The 20,340-nt window shown below is 46.4% G+C and overlaps 1 protein-coding gene across 2 annotated transcripts in view; it reads right to left on the bottom strand.

Annotated features, from left to right (window-relative positions):
* LOC119178225 (coronin-7) overlaps window positions 1–20,340 on the bottom strand; it is a 231,415-nt gene that overhangs the window by 173,324 nt on the left and 37,751 nt on the right. For both annotated transcript variants that reach the window (XM_075882279.1, XM_037429422.2), the window contains exon 8: window positions 15,670–15,756. In XM_075882279.1, the coding sequence (XP_075738394.1) occupies window positions 15,670–15,756 (87 nt within the window). The remainder of the gene's footprint in view (window positions 1–15,669; window positions 15,757–20,340) is intronic.

The following is a 20,340-nucleotide window of genomic DNA, read 5'->3' as shown; positions in this document are numbered from 1 at the left end:
ACTATCGCAGACAACTGCATGCACAGGTTATCTGGTGAGATCTGTGAATCGGTCTCAATTAAAGTGCAATGAAATCTCTATTCATCCTGAAGTTATTGGCATTCTATTTCTGCTCCAATGGAATCAGATTTCAAAATAGAAATATAAACATTGTTTCGTGGGTGCAAACCTGAGAATGCTGAGACAGCAAAGCTGTTTGTGTGCCGCCTGTCAAATTATATTGACAGGTGGATGGAGATGGCAAATCTGGAAAAAACTTATGAGGGTGTGCAGGATCACATAGTTTTGGAGCAATTCTTGAATTTAGAAATTTAGGAAGATAGGAATTTTATTTAAAGAACGGATGGTCATTGCCACGGATTACATGCTGCTGCTGCTGAGGGCAATGAACTTAGACAAGAGTCTGATAACAACACACCACATTCAATAAACACCCGCACGACACACCCTCTATATACAAATGTACAACAAACGATAATGCCTTGAGCTTCAAACTGAAACCTACTAAGCTTACACTCCAACCACACTACACGCTAAACCGTCCTAGTCAACGTCAGCCTCACAGTTCCCCTCAAGATTCGGGCCGATCTTACTTGTCACCATTGATTATCTTGACGCCAACGTCCTGATTGGTCGTACCCGGTACCAGTCGGGGATCTCGACGCTCTCGACAAGCGTCGCAGTTCTTGCCACTGGCGATGTGGTCACCCGTTGCCATCGTCGCCTGATGTTGGCGACGTTGTGGATGCCTCAGTGGTTACGCCTAGCGGCCACAGGCAATGCCCGGTGGTGTACGCTGACGTGGCCACCCGGTGACTGTCTTCAACGACTTGTTTCAAAGGGCGTTTGCGCCAAGAACGTCGGCGCTAGCTGTGAGCGACAGCTGCATCCCGAGCAGCCTCCCTCGAAGTATGTTGAGGTCTTCGTCTTCTCGGGATGCCCACGTCACAGGTCGCCGAGTCACTGTCCTGCCGCTGCCGTCACCAAAACGTTTGCTGGCGATGCGACCTTCGCCTGCCAAGCCCATGTCGACAATCCCAGCTCGTGGCTGTTCGCGTGCCAATCGCTGCTAGGGTCAGGCACCTTGGGCCTCGCTGCACAGTGCCCGCGCTCGTGCAGCACGGACCATAGTCTATACTTCGTTGGCTTATTTATTTATTTTTTTTCTGAAGGGTGATTGCTCATGACAGTCGTTTCACTGGATGATGAGGCAAAACATGCCGACCAGTATTTGGAGGCCCAGGGATTTAGAAACCTAAGGAATGCCAATGAGGATATTGCCAGAACTAAACCAGAGAAGACAAGGGGTACACTTCAGGCATTACCTAACATGTCACAGAAACAACTCAGGTGTTTCCTGTGTAACCACATTAGGCACCGGGCTAAGAACATTCTTACTAGAATTGCCGAAGAATTCTTTTGACCAGAGATTAAGTCTGAAGTTGAAAGATATGTGAAGTCCTATGATTTGTGTCAGCGCACATTAACAAATGGGCGAGCAGGCAGAGCGCCTTAGGAAATATGCCCATGGTGGACATGCTCTTTCAAAAGGTGGCTATTGACATCATAGGACCAATAGCACTAGCATGAAGTAAGAGCAATCGATATGTAATTACATTAATTAGTATGGCAATTAGATGTCTAGATGCAGTAGCATTAGAAAAGATAGACACCATAGATGTAGCAGAAGCACTGTCAGAGGCATTTTCTAAGCACAGTGTGCCTAAAGAACTGGTGAGTGACAGGGAGTCAAATTTCACTTCAGAAGTTATGAACGAGTTGAATGGGCTATTGTCAATCGAACATAGACTCACTACACCATACTCCCCTATGTCTTAGGGGTTAGTAGAAAGATTCAATGGGATGCTTAAGACTATGGTGAAAAGGATGTGTCAAGACGAACCTACGGATTGGGACTGGTACCTTGCCTGCACTACTTTTCGCATACCGAGAGGTGCCCCAAGCAATTCTAGGTTTTTCACCATTTGAAACAATATATCGTAGTGAGAATGGGGTGGAGCACATTTGGCAAGCACTCTCAAATTATGACGGGTAGATTGCCACTATCCTTCAAGAGGACGGTATATAACAGCTGTATGTTGCCGGTACTTAGCCACGGAGCAGAGACCTGGAGACTTACAAAGAGGGTTCAGCTTAAACTGACGATGACGCAGCGAGCCATGGAAAGAAAAATGGTAGGTGTAACCTTGAGAGACAAGAAGAGAGCAGAGTGGATTAGGGAACAAACGGGGGTTAAGGATATCATAGCTGAAATCAAGAAGAGGAAATGGACATGGGCCGGGCATGTAGCGCGTAGACAGGATAACCACTGGTCGTTAAGGGTAACTAACTGGATTCCCAGAGAAGGAAAGCGGGTTAGGGGGAGACAGAAGGTTAGGTGGGCAGATGAGTTTAAGAAGTTTGCGGGTATAAATTGGCAGCAGCAAGCAAAGGACCGGGTTAACTAGTGGAACATGGGAGAGGCCTTTGTCCTGCAGAGGACGTAGTCAGGCTGATGATGATGACGATGATGATTATAGTGAGCGGGCCATTGGCAATTTTGAGAAAAATATGGGCCAATGAGGTGAGGAAATCGAAGCAGAGACAAAAACGACATATATATGCATACCTGCCAAGTTCAAGAATTCTAAATCCAAGAGATTTCTGCAAAGAAGGGGGGTACACAAAAAAAAAAAAAAAACAAGGACAAACAAACAAACAAAAAAACCGCGAAAAACAAAAGCGGGTGGGAGAGGAGTCTCAACCGCAAGTGCCAACATCAGCGTTGTGGTCTTACAGTGGCTAGGAGTGGCCGAACACATGAAAGTAGAGTTTTTCACTAAGGTGAGAGTCTCAAAGGATCAACACAACTAGCAGAATCTATTTCGGTCAAAACAACTCGCGTGTGTGTTACTGGGACACATGTGTACGGACGGGACGGCGCAGCTGGCTGCCAGCTTTGCTCACTACTAAATTTTTTTTTACAAGAACGCCAAAACACGTCTTGCCCTTTTTTATTGCGATAGCAATTATATTGTTGCGGGTTCGCGGCTATGCAGCTATGCGGGCGGTGCGAAGAAGAAGACGACGACGTTTTTGGGCTGTTCGAAATACACAACGGCTGCCATCTTGACTGCTGGAGTACTTTTCTACTCTAAAGTAGTAAATACATTCGCAACATTTTGGTGGAGGTGCTGGGTACGACGCAAGACGGAACTTCGAAGCGGACGTGTTCTCGACTGCCCGACCATGGCAACAGAAACCAATTCTGCCGCTCCTGTTTCAGCCGCGACTCCGGCGCAGCCTGTACAGCCGGTCGTATTGACGCAACCGCGCGACCCTGGCAACTTCTGCGGCACCGACCATGTTGACGTTGACGACTGGATTCCGAAGTTCGAGCGGTTTGCAGCAGTGTACCGGTGGGACCCTACGATGATGCTCGCCAACGTTGGCTTCTATCTCTGCGGAACAGCTGGCGCGTGGTTCGAGGCTCATGAAGCGGACATAACCAGCTGGGATACTTGCAAACAGAAGCTTCGTGACCTGTTTGGTAAGGCCGTCGGACGCCAGCGGGCCGCTTCTAAAGAACTCTCTGGTCGGGCACAAACTACGACCGAATCATATGTTACCTACATCCTTGACGTTCTCGCCCTTTGCCATCGTGCCGACCCCAACATGTCCGAGGAAGACAAAGTAAGCCATTTACTTAAAGGCATTGCAGATGATGCTTTTAACATACTGGTTTCCAAAGACTGTTCCACCATTGATGACATCATCAAAGAGTGCCGCCGATTCGAAGAGCTGAAGAGTCGCCGGGTCGCCAAGAATTTCTTGCGACTTCCGAACACGGCCGCTACGTCATCTTGCGAGGACCTTCAGCCGCCATGCAGTCAACCACATAACAACGAAAGTGTGGTTCGCATCGTTCGTAGAGAAATCGAGGCCGCGTCTCCGTCTTTTCTGACCCGCCCATCTGATGATCGACCAACGATCTCGTTGATCCAACAGGTCGTGAGAGAGGAGCTGGCAAACGTTGGGCTGCAGCCTGTGTGTTCGTTGACGGAACCTCGGGTCAGTACCATAGCGCCTTCTCCTGCACCAGAAAGATTCCGCCGCTATCGTGATCCTGCTCAGTGGAGGACACAGGACGACAAGCCTATATGTTTTCATTGTCATGGTGTAGGACACATCTCCCGCTACTGTCGTTTCCGCACGTATCCACCTCGGTCGTTTCCTGGCTATCGACGTGACGACAACCACCGGCCCCTGCAGTACAGCGCTCGTGACGATGGACCGTACAATGGCACTCCTGCGACACCAGTCCGCCGGTCCAGCCGTTCGCCGTCCCCGCATGACCGTCGCTCCAGGTCACCTCAGCACCGCCGCTATTCGTCGCCCCACCCTAGTGGACGCCCTTCTTCGGAAAACTGAGCAATGCAGCTCCCGGAGGTGACGCTGCATTGGACTCCCGACCTGAAAACCCTCTGCTGACCTTGACTACGGACAAGAACCTGCTTGATGTAGAAGTGGATGGCCTTCCTGTTACTGCCCTTATTGACACCGGCGCACATATTTCAATTCTGAGCTCTGACCTCCGTGCACGATTAAACAAGGTCCTTACGCCGCCAGAGTCCCTATTTGTACGTGTCGCTAGTGGAGCGACCCCGGCTGTGCTCGGAATGTGCACCGCGCGTGTGAGATTCGCCGACCGCCAGACGTCCGTTCTATTCCATGTTCTCGCTCACTGTCCACATGACGTCATCCTTGGACTCGATTTTTTGTCCGACCACTCCGCTGTAATTGACTGCTCAGCCGGCGTCGTGCAACTTGACTTGCCTGCGGCCACCGAAGAGTCGAAGATGGTACAGAACAAGCTTTCGTGCGCTGAGTTTGTTCGCCTCCCACCCCAAGCCCTAACTTGTGTCACAGTTGAACCATATCCCAGTGTTCCGGATGGGGATTACGTGGTCTTTCCCTCTCCCGGTGTTTTATTGGCCCGCAACGTTTCCTCCCCGTACACCATATTAACTGTCACAGCGAACAAGACGTGCCTTCCTCTTCTGAACTTCGGACTCAGCCCTCAAATCCTACCACAAGGCATTGTTCTCGCCACTCTTTCACCGTCACACGAGTGCCAGATCTCATCAGTGTCACGTGAACTGGCCACAGTCGCCTCGCCGAACCCGCATAGCACCGACGCAGCCAAATCTACACGGCTCAACAATGTAACTAAGATGATTGCCTCAGACCTCTTGCCGTCTCAGGTCAAAGACCTCACTGATCTTCTCACGAGCTATTCGGACATATTTGACTTTGACGGTAGGCCCATAAGTCAAACATCGCAAGTCAAACATCGCATTAATACCGGTGATGCAGCTCCAATTCACAGGCGTCCCTATCGAGTGTCACCATCAGAACGCCAAGTTATCCAACAGGAGGTGAATAAGATGCTCACAAAAGGCATCATAGAGCCCTCATCGAGTCCGTGGGCGTCCCCTGTAGTCTTAGTTAAAAAGAAGGACAATACCTGGCGTTTCTGCGTGGACTATCGGCATTTAAACAAGGTCACCAAAAGGGATGTCTACCCGCTTCCTCGTATTGATGATGCCCTGGACTGCCTTCATGGCGCAACCTATTTTTCTTCGATAGACTTACGCTCCGGTTACTGGCAGATCGCCGTGGACGACCTCGACCGGGAGAAGACCGCCTTTGTAACGCCTGACGGTCTCTACCAATTCAAGGTAATGCCGTTTGGCTTGTGCAATGCGCCGGCAACGTTCGAGCGGATGATGGACACGCTTTTGCGCAGCTTTAAATGGTCTATCTGCCTGTGTTATCTGGACGACGTGATTGTGTTTGCCCCAACCTTTAAGTCTCACCTCGAGCGCCTTTCCTCAATTCTTTCAGTATTTCGAGAGGCTGGGCTCCAACTTAATTCCTCGAAATGCCATTTTGGGCATCGCCAAGTTACTATTCTAGGGCATCTCGTTGACTCCTCCGGCATCCGCCCCGATCCCGACAAAGTCCGAGCTGTCCTGGATTTTCCTGTACCGACTTGTGTCAAGGACGTTCGAAGTTTTGTGGGCCTATGCTCATATTTCCGACGATTTGTCAGAAACTTCGCAGAGATCGCACGCCCCCTCACTGATCTTTTGAAGAAAGATGTACCATTTGAGTGGGGTCCTGATCAAGGCACGGCCTTTTCCCAGCTCATAACACTTCTGACCACGCCACCGATTCTCGCCCACTTCGACCCGTCTGCTCCAACCGAGGTCCGCACTGATGCTAGTGGCTACGGTATTGGCGCGGTTTTAGCCCAGCGTCAATCCGGTCACGATCGAGTTCTTGCGTATGCCAGCCGGCTCCTTTCTCCTGCCGAACGCAATTACTCTATTACGGAACGCGAGTGCCTGGCGCTTGTATGGGCAGTTGGTAAATTCCGCCCCTATTTATATGGCCGGCCTTTCACAGTTACCACTGACCATCACGCTCTATGCTGGCTTTCAGCCCTCAAAGATCCAACGGGGCGCCTTGCTCGTTGGGCTCTGCGCCTCCAGGAATTCACATACACAGTGGTTTACAAGTCTGGCCGTTTACACCAAGACGCCGACTGCCTCTCTCGGTACCCCGTTGACGCTCCAGATCTAGTAACCGACGACGCGTCCATCTGTATTTCCTCGCTCTCTGCTTTCGGCAACATGGGATGTGAGCAACGGCGTGACGCGTCCCTACGCGAGCTAATCGACCGCCTGAACACAGGCTGTACAGACAGTTCGCTTCGCATGTTCGTTGTCATAGACGGCATTTTATACCGCCGCAACATGCACCATGTGGGAAACGAACTACTACTCGTAATACCCACTCATTTGCACTCGACCGTACTTCAGCAACTACATGATGTACCAACGGCTGGCCACCTTGGTGTTGCCAGAACGTACGACCGTGTCCGCCGACGCTTTTTCTGGCCCGGCCTCTACCGTTCTGTACAACGTTATGTTAGGTCTTGTGAGTCGTGCCAACGCCGCAAAAGGCCAGCGGTACACCCCGCCGGGCTCCTTCAACCGATCGACGTACCTGCCGAGCCTTTCTATCGTGTCGGCCTCGACCTGCTGGGCCCTTTCCCTCTTTCTACCGACGGTAACAGGTGGGTCGCCGTCGCCATAGATTACTCGACCCGTTTCGCAATTACGAGACCTCTTCCAAGCAGCTGCGCTACAGATGTCGCCGACTTTTTGATTCAAGACGTCATCTTACATCATGGTGCTCCTCGTCAACTGGTCACCGATCGCGGTCGCTACTTTTTATCTAAGGTAATTGACGATCTACTTCGTTCTTGTGAAACCAAGCACAAGCTTACGACGGCCTACCATCCTCAAACAAACGGCCTCACAGAACGTCTGAATCGCACACTCACTGACATGCTCGCCATGTACGTGTCGACGGATCATCGTGACTGGGACATTGCGCTACCCTTTGTCACTTTCGCTTACAATAGCTCACGCCACGACACTGCTGGATATTCTCCCTTTTACCTTTTGTATGGAAGAGACCCGACATTGCCGTTCGACACGCTTGTACCCAACCCTACCGACCTGTCCACAGCATATGCTCGCCGCGCTATTAGCACCGCGGAGAAAGCCCGTCAGATCGCCCACCAGCGCCTTTCGGACTCGCAGCTCCGTCAGAAACGTAGCTATGACAGCCACCATCGGGACGTCCACTTTAGTCCAGGTGACCTCGTTCTTCTGTGGACTCCGTCGCGACATGTTGGTCTGGCTGAAAAGCTTCTACCCAAGTATTCCGGACCTTATCGTGTGCTACGGCAGGTAACTGATGTTACCTATGAAATAGCACCTCTAAACCCTTCGATACCTTCCACATCTTCCGACATCGTCCACGTCGCTCGCCTCAAGCCGTACATCTCGTCCAACACCTGCTAACAAGCGCCGGGTCGGCGCTTTTCGCCGCCGGAGGTCGATGTTGCGGGTTCGCGGCTATGCAGCTATGCGGGCGGTGCGAAGAAGAAGACGACGACGTTTTTGGGCTGTTCGAAATACACAACGGCTGCCATCTTGACTGCTGGAGTACTTTTCTACTCTAAAGTAGTAAATACATTCGCAACAATATGAACAGTCCAGGCTGTTTTTTTGCCGTCGCCACCGCTGTCATCCTGCACCGTATATGGATACGTATCTATATATATGAACACTCAAAGAAAAAAAAGCCGCCTGCACTCCGCGCCGATGGGTGCTAATCTCTCACTGGTACTTTGCCCCATGAATGGGGGGAAAGGGGGGAGGTAGATGCCTGTGCGCACGCGCTTATCCTTTGATGGGAGAATCGTGAGCTTTCGGTTTTCACTGAAACGAAAGCATTAGTTGCTGGGCCCACAATGGTCAGTTTGGTCTCACAGGCCCCTTTTGAGAAAACAGTACGCTTTTCATACACTACGAAGTATAACAACTGGGACACTTATTAGTTTGTACTCATCTGTACCTGTGATTACGTATCGTACACCGTTTTTGTTTAAACAGTACGTTAAGCGTCAAGCGATAAACGTTAGTTCGCTCTTGTCCTGCAAGTATCAATTTCGTGCGTCATTTGTGTGTGAGCAGCGCACTGCACGTTTGGATCTGCTTGTCGTTCTCGGCGTTACATTCCAAGTTGTTGCTGATGCATTTATTGCTTCACCCTTGAACAAAACTGTAACTTTTTATTTTTTTTACGTATTCACTGCCTTTAACTTACCGCTGCGTGCCCTCGGAGCTTGTAGATCGCTATCGTGTTGCCGCGACCGAGGTTTTAAGCACGGCGATTGTGGCAAATTGTAGTTCATTTTACAATCCCCATGCACTTGGCTGCATGCGCCCGCGCCTTCAAAACTAAGTCGTTTTATGCCATCTACGACAGCATCTGCCACAGTTTTCTCCACAGAGTTAGCGGAAAGCAGCGTTGCTTTGACTTGTTTTGAGGTTCTGTCAGTTACGTCCTCGCCATACATAATCGTGTCAAGAGCGACCGCAGCTTCGTCCACAGCGGTTGTCTCAGCGACAATCACACGCACTGTAGAAGACAGTGCGTGCGCCGGTCACACGCGTACTTCTGAAGCTTCGAGCACGCTACTCTCTGCCTTCGTTCGATGGTTTCTGCCCTAAACTTCGTATCACCCGCCGCGATTAGGAAATGTGTTCGCAACATTCGAATTGAGGCCCAATGAACATAGTGGAATTTGACTGGGGAATTTCAAGAATTCCTATCTACCGTGGTTTTGAATCACTGAAATTATAATGTGCATTTAGATGAATGCCTCTTAAACTCATTTACAATAAAATGGGGTAAGTTCGAAAAGCCTGGAGTGGACTGAGCTGCGTTTTTGCCAATGCGGCCAGATTACGCACAGAAATTTACGCACAGATTACGCACAGATTACGCACAGGGGGCACGACACCGGTTCCGGAATGGAGCGCTTACCCTGTCTGCTCTTACAGGCTTTCCTGCTGATTTCTACTCCAGACGTGCTGCCTGATGCCGCCTTTCTGTGCGGCGTCACTTCATGCTCCGTGGAAATACCAGTGCATTCGACGATACCGCCAGGAGTGGATAATCATCAGTTCCTACACCAGCAACCATGGTCATCGACTACGATAATCAACGCCACTATCTTCGGGGGAGGCACCGCATATAAGCATTTTCCCGAAGAGGCTTGCTTGGGGCACGACACCGGTTCCGGAATGGAGCGCTTACCCTGTCTGCTCTTACAGGCTTTCCTGCTGATTTCTACTCCAGACGTGCTGCCTGATGCCGCCTTTCTGTGCGGCGTCACTTCATGCTCCGTGGAAATACCAGTGCATTCGACGATACCGCCAGGAGTGGATAATCATCAGTTCCTACACCAGCAACCATGGTCATCGACTACGATAATCAACGCCACTATCTTCGGGGGAGGCACCGCATATAAGCATTTTCCCGAAGAGGCTTGCTTGGGGCACGACACCGGTTCCGGAATGGAGCGCTTACCCTGTCTGCTCTTACAGGTTAGTTATTTAGACCGCTCTTGCTGTCCCCGCAGCAGCAATCGTTGCTTTCTTATGGTGTCGTGCCCAAGTGAACTGTTCCTTATGTTTGAACGCTGTAAGAATTGGTTTCGCATGTATACCAATAGCCTGCTTTTATTGCTATCCGGTGACGTTGAATCTAATCCCGGTCCTAACACAAACGAAGTTCTAACTACCGTCCTGGCCACTGTCCAGAGGATAGATTCCAGACAAGAAGAAATACTGAATGATCTGCGCGCCCTGAAACTTTGGCAGACATCTGTTGATGACGAACTAAAGCAGATATCCTCCCGGATGCATGCCGTGGAGGTGGACGTTATGGCTTTAAAGCAAAATGATGGTTCATCGACTTCCTTGTCACAAATTTCCGGCGTCAACATATGCGAAAAAATAAAGGCTATTGAATCGCGTTGTGAAGATGCCGAGAACAGGTTACGACGTTCTAACCTGCTTTTCTTTGGCCTACCTGACGAACCGTCCGAGTCCTGGTTCTCATCCGAACAGAAAGTTATTCAATTATGTTCGGAGCACCTTGGCATAACACTTCAATCCTCGCAAGTTGAAAGAGCCCACAGGCTTGGAAGATACAACTCTGATAAGTGCAGACCGATCATCACAAAGTTCGCTTTCTTTAAAGACAAGCATAGCATCATGGAAATGGGCCACAAACTGAAGGGCACGCTCTTTGCCATCCGTGAGGATTTTGCTCCGCAAACACGGTTTGCTAGGAAAAAGTTGTTAGAATTTGGAAAAGCTAAAAACGTGCCTTTCAAGCTTTCAGTCGATAAACTGCGAATCGATAACGTTACTTACGTGTACGACGCAATCAATGACAAAATAACACCTGCATCGCAATAGCTCGCGCGTAGGTCGGCTACGCACACACTTGCAAACAATTTCCTGCCACATGCTGATCCCATTCCGTACAAGAACTTCACTTTATCATACACCAACATACGCAGTATTATTTCAAAGCGTACTGAGTTGTGCTCTTATCTTGAAAACAGCAACTGCGATATCTTGCTGCTTACGGAAACTTGGCTAAACCCTAATATCTCAGATAGTGAAGTTTTGCTTGACTCATCTGATTTCCATATTTTCAGAAAAGATAGGATAGGTAGAGCTGGTGGGGGGGTACTTATTGCCATAAAAAGTCATATCACATCTTTTGTGATTGACATTCCGTCACGGTTGGAAATTGTTTGGGTGTGCTCCTCATCACATGCATCCAAAACAATTTTCGGAGTATGTTACAGGCCGCCAGATTGCTCGGAAAGTTTTGTTACAGATTTGCACGACAACTTGACAAATTTGCGCTCTAAGTTTCCTAAAGCTGACGTTTTCCTCTTGGGCGATTTCAACTACCCTGAAATTGACTGGTCCAATCTAACTTCCCTCTCACGCAATTCCAGAGAGTTCCTCGATCTAACCCTTGACTTCTCTTTTGTTCAATTAATTGACCAACCCACGCGCCAACACAACATTCTTGACCTGCTTCTATCGTCAGCTCCTGAAAAAGCTACATCAACCTTATATCTAGATGGTCTCAGTGACCACCGTCTCATTCAGGTATCTATTAGCTTACCTGCATCCAAGCCTTATGTCTCTCCAAGGCCAATACTTGATTATAAAAGAGGTGATTATCAATCCATAAATCAGAGTTTAGTTGACTTCTCTCACTCATTTATGGCCTCTTTCTTCAACCGCTCAGTCAACGAAAATTGGTGCCTTTATAAAGAAAAATTGTTGAGCCTGGTGCATGAACATATCCCTCGCTTGACAATTCGCGTAAATACATCTAAACCATGGTTTACCCGTACACTTCGCACCCTTCGAAATAAAAAGAAGCGTCTTTTCAGTAAGGCAAAGTTATTGCAATCTTCGGTAGCATGGGCGAAGCATCGTGATTCTGATAAGGTTTATTGTCATGCTGTGCGTCAGGCGAAACACAAGTTCTTTTCACATGACCTACAGTCACTTTTAAAAAACGACCCTAAGAAATTCTGGAAATCAATCGCCCCCACACGCTCTAACACTCGTATCACGATTTTGAACAGTGCCGGTGTTACGGTCTCTCCTGAATCTTGCCCAGTGGTGTTTAATAATTACTTCACTTCAGTTTTTACGAAAGAAAATTACACTAACATGCCTCTGCCACCTACATTTCAGTATCGTTTTATGGATCCTATAGAGATTAATCCTGCAGGTATCTCTTCCCTAATTACAAATCTCAAGACGTCCACATGTTCAGGTGTCGACGGCATAAACTCTAAAATCTTAAAGCATACCGTTGTTCCGTCTAGTACCATTCTCGGTCACATCTTTCAGCAATCGTTACAAACTGGCGAGATTCCATATGACTGGAAAATCGCTAAGGTCATTCCGGTCTTCAAATCCGGGGACAAATGCCTGCCCAGTAATTATCGTCCCATATCCTTAACGAGCATCCCATGTAAGCTACTTGAGCACATTATTTCTTCACATGTTGCATCACACTTAGAACAAAACCAATACTTTTTTAAAAATCAGCACGGCTTCCGCAAAGGACTTTCCTGTGATACACAGCTTATCGAATTCACGCATGAGATCTTTAACAATATGGATGAAAATTTACCAACAGACAGCATATTCATCGACTTTTCTAAGGCATTTGACCGCGTTGCACATTGTCGTTTAATAGCTAAAGTATCATCTCTGAACTTAGATTCACTTACAGTCTCTTGGATTAGGAACTTCCTGTGTTTTCGCAAACAGTGTACTGTAATTGATAACATGTCTTCCCCTCTCTCGGAGGTGACATCTGGTGTCCCTCAGGGGAGCGTTATTGGCCCTTTGTTATTTTTAATTTTTATCAATGATCTTCCCTCAGAAATCACGTCATCAATTCGCCTCTTCGCGGACGACTGCATAATCTATCGCAAAATCACTTCACCATCAGATCATACAGCTCTGCAGCAAGACCTTGATCGTGTAACCACATGGTGCTCAGATTGGCAAATGTCATTAAACGTTGATAAGTGCAATCAAATGACCTTCACTCGAAAGCGCTCACTCTCAACATTTCAGTATTTCCTTGATGGTAGCCCTCTAAGACCTACTTCATCTTATAAGTATCTAGGCATCCATCTGGCATCGAACCTTTCTTGGGCTAGTCATATCAACAAGATTACTGCTGACGCGTCACAAACGCTTGGTTACCTAAAACGCAACCTTCGTGATGCACCTCCTACCACACGCAAGCTCGCTTACCAAACACTCGTGCGCCCTAAACTCGAATACGCTTCTTCTATATGGTCACCTGACCAAGATTATCTATCCCGAAGCCTGGAATCGGTTCAAAACCGCGCTGCTCGCTTTATCACCGGTAACTACAGCAGGCATTCTAGTGTAACTAAAATCAAGCAGTCGCTCTCTCTTTCCTCTCTCGCCTCCCGCAGAAACATTTCTCTTTTATGTCTGTTGCACAGAATCATCAACAGCAAGCACAGTTTTTTCTTGCCACTTCTCAAACCTCATCGATATTCCCGTCGTTTGCAGCATAACCTCAGTTTTCAGCGTCTATACGGGCACACTAACGCCTATAATTCATCTTCATTACCACGTGCCATTGTACTCTGGAACAATCTTCCTGAAAATATAGCAAACGTGAAAGAAACCGAGATCTTTAGAGGCTTGCTTGAAAAACTGCCTCTTGAACTCTAGTTGTGTGCGCCTTACCTATTGTACTCCTGCTAGTTTCTGATTCTTAACGCGGTCGCCTCTAACACTGTAACGCTTCTTGTATTATATAGTTATGTTGTATCGTTTGGAATTGTATAACGTTATTGTTTGCTATTTCTCTCATCTGTATCTTTTTTGCGCAGCCAAGTGCTTTTTGGCTTTTATAGAAAAATATTTCACAATTTTGTATTGTATACTTGCGTATTATCGTTCCGAATTATATAATGTTATTGTTTGCTGCTTCTTTCGTTCTTTTCTATTTTTACGCAGCCAGACTTTTGCATATGTATATATTTTCATCGCTCTTTGAAAATCAAAATGTACCCCCCCCTCACGCAATGTTCCCTCGTGGAACCCGTGAGGTACTTGTATAAATATAAATTTCAATTTCCGGGAGATTTTCATGACAACCGTACAAACTGAAGAAACGGTTGAAATCTGGGAGTCTCCCGACCAATCCAGTAGACTTGGCAGGTATGCATATGTTCTGGAGTTGAGAGAAAGGTTAGAATAAACGTGTAAGGTAGCGCGTGAGAGTTTAGGAGCTGAGAGTTTATAATCTCAGGATTTATATCCACTAACACTCGCCTCCGAGATCCGTGACACCATGATAAAAATATAAAACAGCGTTTAGACACAAGATGAAGGAAGGACAAAGGACACCAGTGACAGTGTGTAGATCCGTGTCCAAGCACTGTTTTATATTTTTATGATTAGGAAACCGCATCCCTCCAGCACTTCATTAAAGTAGCCAAAAGAAATGCATTCATGCTGCTGTCTCATAATAATAAACCTGTGAATCAGCTGCTCTTTTTTCTCTCTAATTTCCTTTCGAGGCCTTCAAAAATATATTCAATTTAATTTGCCCTCAGACTTTAATACTTGAATTCACCTTGTTACTTGCTCAGCTCTAGTCAATTTTCATGTTAGACACTTTCATAATCACCATTAAGGCTTTCATTTTTACAATACGAGATGACACACGCAGCAGAGAAGGCACCCAAGACATTCCGTGAATTTTGTCTGCCTTCCTTTTTGTGGGGTTGTCTTGTGCTATAAACATGGAAACTAGAAACCAGCTCACCCAACACAATGCTTTGCGGAATTAAACTATTAAAGCACCTTTGCTTGTGGAATGCTATGCTTCAATGAGTTTTCACAATCCCTCCCCATTTCCTCTGTCCTCTGTGTTTTCCATGTATAAAAACAATAATAATAATAATAATAATAATAATAATAATAAATGTTGATCATTATTAACACACTCATTATCTTCAAAAAAATTTGCATCATCACTATTAGCATTGTTTAAAAGGCCTTTGCTTGCTAATGGCTCTGATTCACCACATTTGCTGCACTGTGAGCAATTATGACTGGTCACAGTTCAATACAAATCACGGAAGTAAGATAAGTGCCTCCTAAACAAAATAATTAAAAAATTCAAAGGAATTTAAGGTTAACTTAAAAAAAATCAAGGCATACATCTTGGTGGCTGTACCTTGTTTTCATGAAATGCTGAAGTAATGGCAACATTTCAAATTTATTCTCTAGTGTGTTTTGTCCCCCTGTACAGATGTTGCAATACAAAGGTGTTGCAATACACTTGAGCCAATACAAAAGGTCGTGCATTTTGAATAATTCACCATCATAGGCCAGTGGCAGAAAAGCTTGTGTAGGGGCTAGTTCGGACATACTGTAGTAAAGGCTGTACTGCAAAGTTGAGCACAGAAAAAACTGAGCTACACAGACAAAGCATATCTAACAACTCTGAGTCGTTAGATGCACTATGTCTGTATAGCCCAGTTTTTTTTCTGTCCTTGATCTTGCAGCACTGCTCTCACCGCCAGTGGCAGCACTCATCATCAATAAGTAGAAAAAAAAGTGAAGCACTCACACTGCCCAAACCAGTTGAAAGAATGTAGTCGGTGTTTCCCAACCAGAGTACCCGGGAGTCTCGGTTATTTGCATGGCCAGGTGCATGCTGAGAAGGCAAGGAACGACACAGCTCATTAAATAAAGTCTGTTTCAAAACATAGCTGCTACACAGAGCAAACACATTGAGGTGCAGTCTCAACAGACCAATGGTTAATAACTTCAGCTATAGCTACAATAGGAAAAAAAAAATTTAAGAGCCAAAAGGCACAGTTTCACCAGAAGGGCAAAGCAAATAATTCGATAGTAGCAGGTTATAATGTTATAGGATGCGAGGCTGGCAGCTAACTCTTTTGGAGTTAATGGGCCACTCGTTTGCAAGAGTACGTCCTCATGATTTCATACAAGACGCCATCTACACACTGGTGCGGATTGCCTCTCCAGGATGTCGCTACGGATGACAGATTGTGAAGCCGATAACTTTGACCACTTTATCCCTTCTCTGTCGCATGGCTTTCCCGATGCAGTGACTTTTGCTGCTGAGCAGCGTAATGACCCAAGCTTGAAAGCTCTCTTCGCTGGAGCAAAAAAGCCAATAAACGAAGGCAGATTCTGTGTCCAAAATGGTCTTTTTTACCAGAGGAACTTGTTCACGACAGGCACCCGTTTTCTGCAGGTTGTTCCTGCGTCCTTTCAAATGTCTGTTCTGCGTCTCATGCATGACGATGCGACCTCGGGCCATCTAGAAACCGCACGAGCACTTAGTCGCACAAAAGAGCGATTCTACTGGCCTAATATGATCAAGACAATTCAAAACTACGTGGCCAGCTGTACGCATTGTCAGAGCCACAAGCGGCCCACCTCAGGTCCAGTCGGTCACCTGCATTCCATAAAGCCCCCCCCCCCCCCCTCCATTCCCCTTTTGAAAAGGTCAGCATTGATCTCATGGGACCATTTCCACGCTCTTCAAAAGGTAATCAGTGGATAATTGTATACGCTGACTACCTGACGCGGTACTGTGAGACGGCTGCCTTGTCCTCCACCACCGCAGCCCAAGCTTCGGAGTTCCTGTTGCATTCAGTCATCTTCGACATGGGCCACCTCGCGTGATACTAGGTGGCCGTGGTCGCCAATTTACCGTTGATGTTGTAGAATCATTACTTCGTTTGTGTGCCTCCAAGTTCTGACACTCAACTGCGTATTATCCACAAACTAACGACCTGACCGAGCACACAAACCGAACGTTCACCAACACATTGTCGATGTACGTCGCCTCCGACCACAAGAACAGGGATAAAGTATTACCGTTCGTCACGTATGCCTTCAACACGGCGAAATAAGAAACGGGCTACAGCCGTTTTTATCTGCTCTACACTTGCTCACCTCGAAATACGCTGGACACCATCTTTCCTTTTGTCGTCTATGACGGTTTAACAATAGAGGAAACTTCTTGTTGTGCAAAAGAGGCATGTCGACTTGCATGCTTACAAACACTGGCAGCGCAAGAGTCCCCCAAAACTCGCTACGACAATAAACACCGGCACGTAACATACGCCCCCGGTGAGCAAGTGTAGATGTGGACCACAATATGCAGGCGTGGCTTGAGCCAAAAGCTACTCGCCCACTACGCCGGTCCGTTCGCCATGGTCAATCCCCTCAGTGAGGTCCTTATGAAATTGCACAAGTTACCACTAGTGGCCGACATTCATGGAAGACAGAGGTGAAGCATATTACCCACCTGAATCCGTTTACATGACGGATACAAGAATGACTTGCCCAGAGGGCTTCTTCGTCTGAGAGAGGAGAAATGATACGAAGTGTCGCTACGAGAAAAAACAATGGAAGCGCAGGTAAAGAAGGAATACGGCGTTGCTTCTACAGTGATAGCGGTCTCAGTGCCCATTAAAAACCCCCTAAGTTCGCACAGCAAGTGACCTGGAATTCACAATAAATCCTCAAAGTCACATAAAAATTTCTCTCTTCTATCGGTAAATGACGCCACAATGTCCAAAATCACTTGCCAAAGCCATTGTACCGGCCATTGGCTGATTTGAGCATGCGGCGCTCGGTCGTTACTGGGGCCGCTGCAAGTGACCGCGACATGTCCCCGCAAACATGGGTGATCGCACTGAAAAGCTGTATACTCAAATAACAAAAAATTGGCAGATCCCAGGTTCAGTGGGAATCAATGATATGCAAAGCACAAATGAGGAAGGTTGATATGTGACCTTAAAATCAGCACATATAATTGCTATTGCAGTGAAGAAGAGTACAAGGTATACCTTCAAAGTAAACAACACACAGCCCTATGAGTAATAATGCTAAAATAAACAAGAAAACCCATAAGTATACACTGAAAGGTCAAGAATAAAATACATGGTTCTAAAAGGACTGAGCTAAACACAATGCCCACCAGGGGGTTCACCCTCTTTCTCACAGCCCTATGAGTAATATGCTAAAATAAACAAGAAAACCCATCAGTATACACTGAAAGGTCAAGAATAAGATACATAGTTCTAAAAGGACTGAGCTAAACACAATGCCCACCAGGGGGGTTCACCCTCTTTCTCTCTCATTTTTTCACCCTTTTGAGAGAGAGAGAGAGAGAGTGTGTGTGTGCGCCTGTGTACTGCCACATGCCATCCTTTTCATTTCTATTCATGTAACGACCCCATCACATGTGTAACTACCCCCTTGCACAGACCATGCCGAATGACTAGGAACCATCTAAATGATCTTGCAACCCTTCGATCAAACTTGCATGGCTGCTAGCAGTAAAATATTTGATAGTACAAACATACTCCACTGATTATCAGTTTATCTATGACCAACATTTTATTTGTCAATATCAGTGTACAATATCAGTGCACTGCTTCCAGTCATCAGTTTCTATTTTGTCGCCACAAGTTCGATCAAACTTGCATGGCTGCTAGCAGTAAAATATTTGATAGTACAAACATACTCCACTGATTATCAGTTTATCTATGACCAACATTTTATTTGTCAATATCAGTGTACAATATCAGTGCACTGCTTCCAGTCATCAGTTTCTATTTTGTCGCCACAAGTTCAGCTAAACAAAGTTTCATCTCGCATACGTCGACTGCTGGCTTCATCAGCATCACTACCACGTGACAATACAATGTGCGTTGTTAGCAAATAAACAGTTGCAAATTTGTGAACATCTGACTTCTCATTTTGTAATTATGTGTCATTTTAGCGCAGCAGAAGAATGATGCCACACCAATTAGCTTCATGAAATTCTTACTGAATCCTGACTAGAACAAAATTTATTCAGGATTTTTATGGTGGGAGTTCCACTCTAACATGAAGCAGAACTGAATGTTTGAAACAGTCCCAAAAGACCACTATGTTAAGGTACAAAAATGCTAATAACATACTGGTCTATCACGTGAGCAATGTCTGGAAATTTTATATCATGATAGAAAATACCTGGAACATGAACTTTAGTCATACCAGTATGACTATTTTTGTATCAAAGTATTTGAGCACCAGTACAATAATTCAGAAGACAAAAATTCTACCCCCCTACACTCATCAAAAGTAATCAAAATGAAGCACCTCTGTGTCGCTCACATGTTGCTAATGTGATGAGTAATGCTGGTATGAAACAAAACTTGAACATTCTGGTGGCTAGAGTATTCTTATGACAAACATTTTTTGATGCGAACCGGACAGCACTGTATAGGCAGCGTTTGGCGTCTCAGGTGTAAATCGGATACTTTTATTGTGACAGCAGCTATATGGATGCTCTTTGCTGGTTTTAAACATCAGCATGACGCTTGAAATATAAATTTATAAAACCTGCAATAAAATAATTTTTTTTCCTGAGCACACGACCAGAAATTCAAACGTTATTTATAGGCATGCTTTATAGTTGGTGGTATGTAGATCTATGGGTTGCTCCAAAATCAGTGGCGTAGCCAAGCCCCGCCCCCCCACCTTCGGAATTTTTCACTCATATCCCCCCATCACTTACCCACCTTTTTTTCCAGTTGCTTCGCGCTGAAATACTTTAGAAACTAAACGGTTCACCCATCACAATATTATTCCTTGGCACTTTTACAGTGAATAATGTCTGCACACAAGAAAACATATCCTGGTGTGTGTCAAGGCTTTGGCACTCTGTGATAATTTTAATAGGAATCTCGCCAAGAGCATTGTAAGTTAGCTTTGCAATGGGATTAATGCTGCAGCAGTGTTCACACGTGTGCCCGCCGGAACAGATCGCGTTGAAGTCAATCACTGCGATATTTTTCACTAGGCAGAGATTCGTTTTAATGGTAAAAGCCAGACAGTTCCAAGGTCTGATAGGCGACGTTCAAGCATATTACAATAGGACTCTTCATACGTGTGCTAAGATACACTCGAGCGAGAGAATAAGGTTTCTATTGAACATTCGCATGTTCTGCTAACATCTAAACATATAAACACACACACGCACGCACACGTGCACGACTGAATATCTGGTTTGTTTATTGAACTACGCTTGTATGCGTGTGTACAATATATTGATACTTATCTTGTGAAAATTGAGGCTAGCCCGCGGCCTCTGCGCGGGCTATACCACTTTTCCTGCTGTTCTCATGTCCTGACATGACTCCCCTCCTCCACTGTCTGTCGCGCTGGGAGAGAGAGGAGTGATGCCTAACCCCTCTCAACCGGCAGCGGA

Source organism: Rhipicephalus microplus, chromosome 2 (genome assembly GCF_043290135.1).
Source record: "Rhipicephalus microplus isolate Deutch F79 chromosome 2, USDA_Rmic, whole genome shotgun sequence".
NCBI lineage: Eukaryota > Metazoa > Arthropoda > Arachnida > Ixodida > Ixodidae > Rhipicephalus > Rhipicephalus microplus.
Note: the sequence above shows the minus strand (reverse complement) of the source record. Positions and strands in the feature narration are given on the sequence as shown.